Here is a 2,245-nt window from a genome sequence, read left to right as displayed (position 1 = left end):
CGCATGCTAGGCAATAGGATGAGATGTTTTTTACAGTGTGTTCTGGGGACAGGCAGCTAGCAGAATATAGGAGATGTTTTTACAGGTGTCTGGGAGGACAGCAGCTAGCAGATAGTGAGGAGATGTTTTTACAGTGTGTCCAGGACAGGCAGCTAGCAGCTAGTGAGGATTGTTTTTTACAGTGTGTCGCAGGGGACAGGTCAGCTAGCAGATAGTGAGGAGATGTTTTTTACAGTGTGTCCGAGGGGACAGAGCTAGCTAGGCAGATAATGGGGAGTGTTTTTACAGTGTGTTCAGGGGACAGGGCAGCTTAGCAGATAGTGAGGAGATTTTTCATTCACCGACATCAAGTCTGACGCACGGGCAGCGGCGCACACAACCGCCTAGACCGCCCTGGCCATGCTCGCCACCCATAACATACGCACCAAGGCGAAAAGTCCCGATTGCCACTCCGCTACGACAATAACGTTTGATGGGGTCTGGATTGAGTGGTATCGAGTCCATGAGTTCAGTCAAATGTCTGCAACCCTGGCTCTGGAAACAGTGTGTGGCGGTAACCCTGAATTAGACCAGATGTCAGACGGGGTGGGGTGGGCGGGGATGCATCTCCTGCGTTTTTGAGATTATACTGATTAAAAAAAGTAGATTCTAAGCAACCGATGCAATGACGTCACCACTTTGCGTCATTGGTATTGATCCTGTCATAGAGTATATTAGCCACTTGTTGCTATAAAAAGAAAATTTACTTTTTAACCCTTTCAAGTGGAGTTACAAAGGGCCCTCATTTATACCTCACGATATATTAAGTACTGTAACCGTGACTTTCAGGACTTCGTAGAAGCCCTCGGACGTCACGGCTCATCATCGTCTGTCTGGGCACCGCCCTTCTGGCTTCTATTCGCTCACTTCACGGTCTTAATTCGCTCGATGTAGCTCTATTTTTGTTCACTTCTGGATGTTTTTACAGTGTGTTCAGGGGACAGGCAGCTAGCAGATAGTGAGGAGATGTTTTCATGTCACCTCACAGTCTGACCAGCGGGCAGCGGCCACACACACCAGACCGGCCCTCGCGGCCCCAAAACAGTACCAGCCAAGCGGGAAAAGTCCCGATTGCCACTCCGCTACTGACAATACGTTTGATGGGGGTCTGGATTGAGGGTATCAGGTCCATGAGTTCAGTCAGAATGTCTGCAACCCTGGCTCTGGGAAACAGTGTGTGGCTGGTAAGACCCCTGAATTAGACCAGATGTCAGACGGGGTGGGGTGGGCGGAAGGATGCTCCTGCGTTTTTGAGATTATACTGATTAAAAAAAGTAGATTCTAAGCAACCGATGCAATGACGTCACCACTTTGCGTCATTGGTATTGATCCTGTCATAGAGTATATTAGCCATTGTGTGCTATAAAGAAGAAAATCTTACTTTTTACCCTTTCAAGTGGAGTTCAAAGCCTCATTTATACCTCACGGATATTAAGTACTGTACCTCGTAGAAGCCTCGGACCAGGCTCTCCGTCTGCTGGGCCACCCCTCGCTCTATTCGCCACTTCACCATTCGCTCGATGTACTCCTTTTTGTTCTTCTCTGACACCGGGATGCCGGCCCCGCCTGGCTTCAGCTCTCGCTCTGTAATCTGCAGAACAACATGCACACACGGAAACTTCAATCTCAAACACAGATGTGTTTTTACCAGGCTGCAGTCTCACATTTACAAATGTATTGGTAAAATATAAAAACTAAGTACATTTACTCAAGTACTGTAACTAAGTCCACATGTTGAGGTTCATGTACTTTACTTGAGTCTTTTCTTTTCGTGCCACTTTCCACTTCTACTCCTCTACACGTCAGAGAGAAATATTGTATTTTTTTTCTCCACTACATTAATCTGACAGCATTAGTTACAAGTTACTTTACAAATTCAGATTTTGCACACAAAACACATGTAGTTTGTAAAATACAATGCTCAGCTGAAATGCTTAGACCATTCAACACTTAGTTGAACTGTTTGGATCGTTTCCAGTTCCTAAAATGTGAGGGTTTTATATGAGCACTTTTACTTATAATAACCATCAATAATAACACTTTGAGTACATTTTCCTGATGATTCTCACATACTTTTACTTAAGTGACATTTCCAATGAAGGGCATTTTACTGTAACAGGGTATTAAGTACTTTTACTGAAGTAAAGGATCTGACCACACACACACACACACACACACACACACACACACACACACACACACACAC

At 45.3% G+C, this 2,245-nt stretch overlaps 1 protein-coding gene across 1 annotated transcript in view; it reads right to left on the bottom strand.

Moving 5' to 3' along the window:
- hecw2a (HECT, C2 and WW domain containing E3 ubiquitin protein ligase 2a) overlaps positions 1-2,245 on the bottom strand; it is a gene marked incomplete at its 5' end in the record, with an annotated part of 59,751 nt that overhangs the window by 7,276 nt on the left and 50,230 nt on the right. The window contains 1 exon segment of the mRNA XM_032529650.1: positions 1,479-1,630. Coding sequence (XP_032385541.1) covers positions 1,479-1,630 — 152 coding nt within the window.

Source organism: Etheostoma spectabile, chromosome 11 (assembly GCF_008692095.1).
Source record: "Etheostoma spectabile isolate EspeVRDwgs_2016 chromosome 11, UIUC_Espe_1.0, whole genome shotgun sequence".
In the NCBI taxonomy this organism is placed as follows: Eukaryota; Metazoa; Chordata; class Actinopteri; order Perciformes; family Percidae; genus Etheostoma; species Etheostoma spectabile.
Note: the sequence above shows the minus strand (reverse complement) of the source record. Positions and strands in the feature narration are given on the sequence as shown.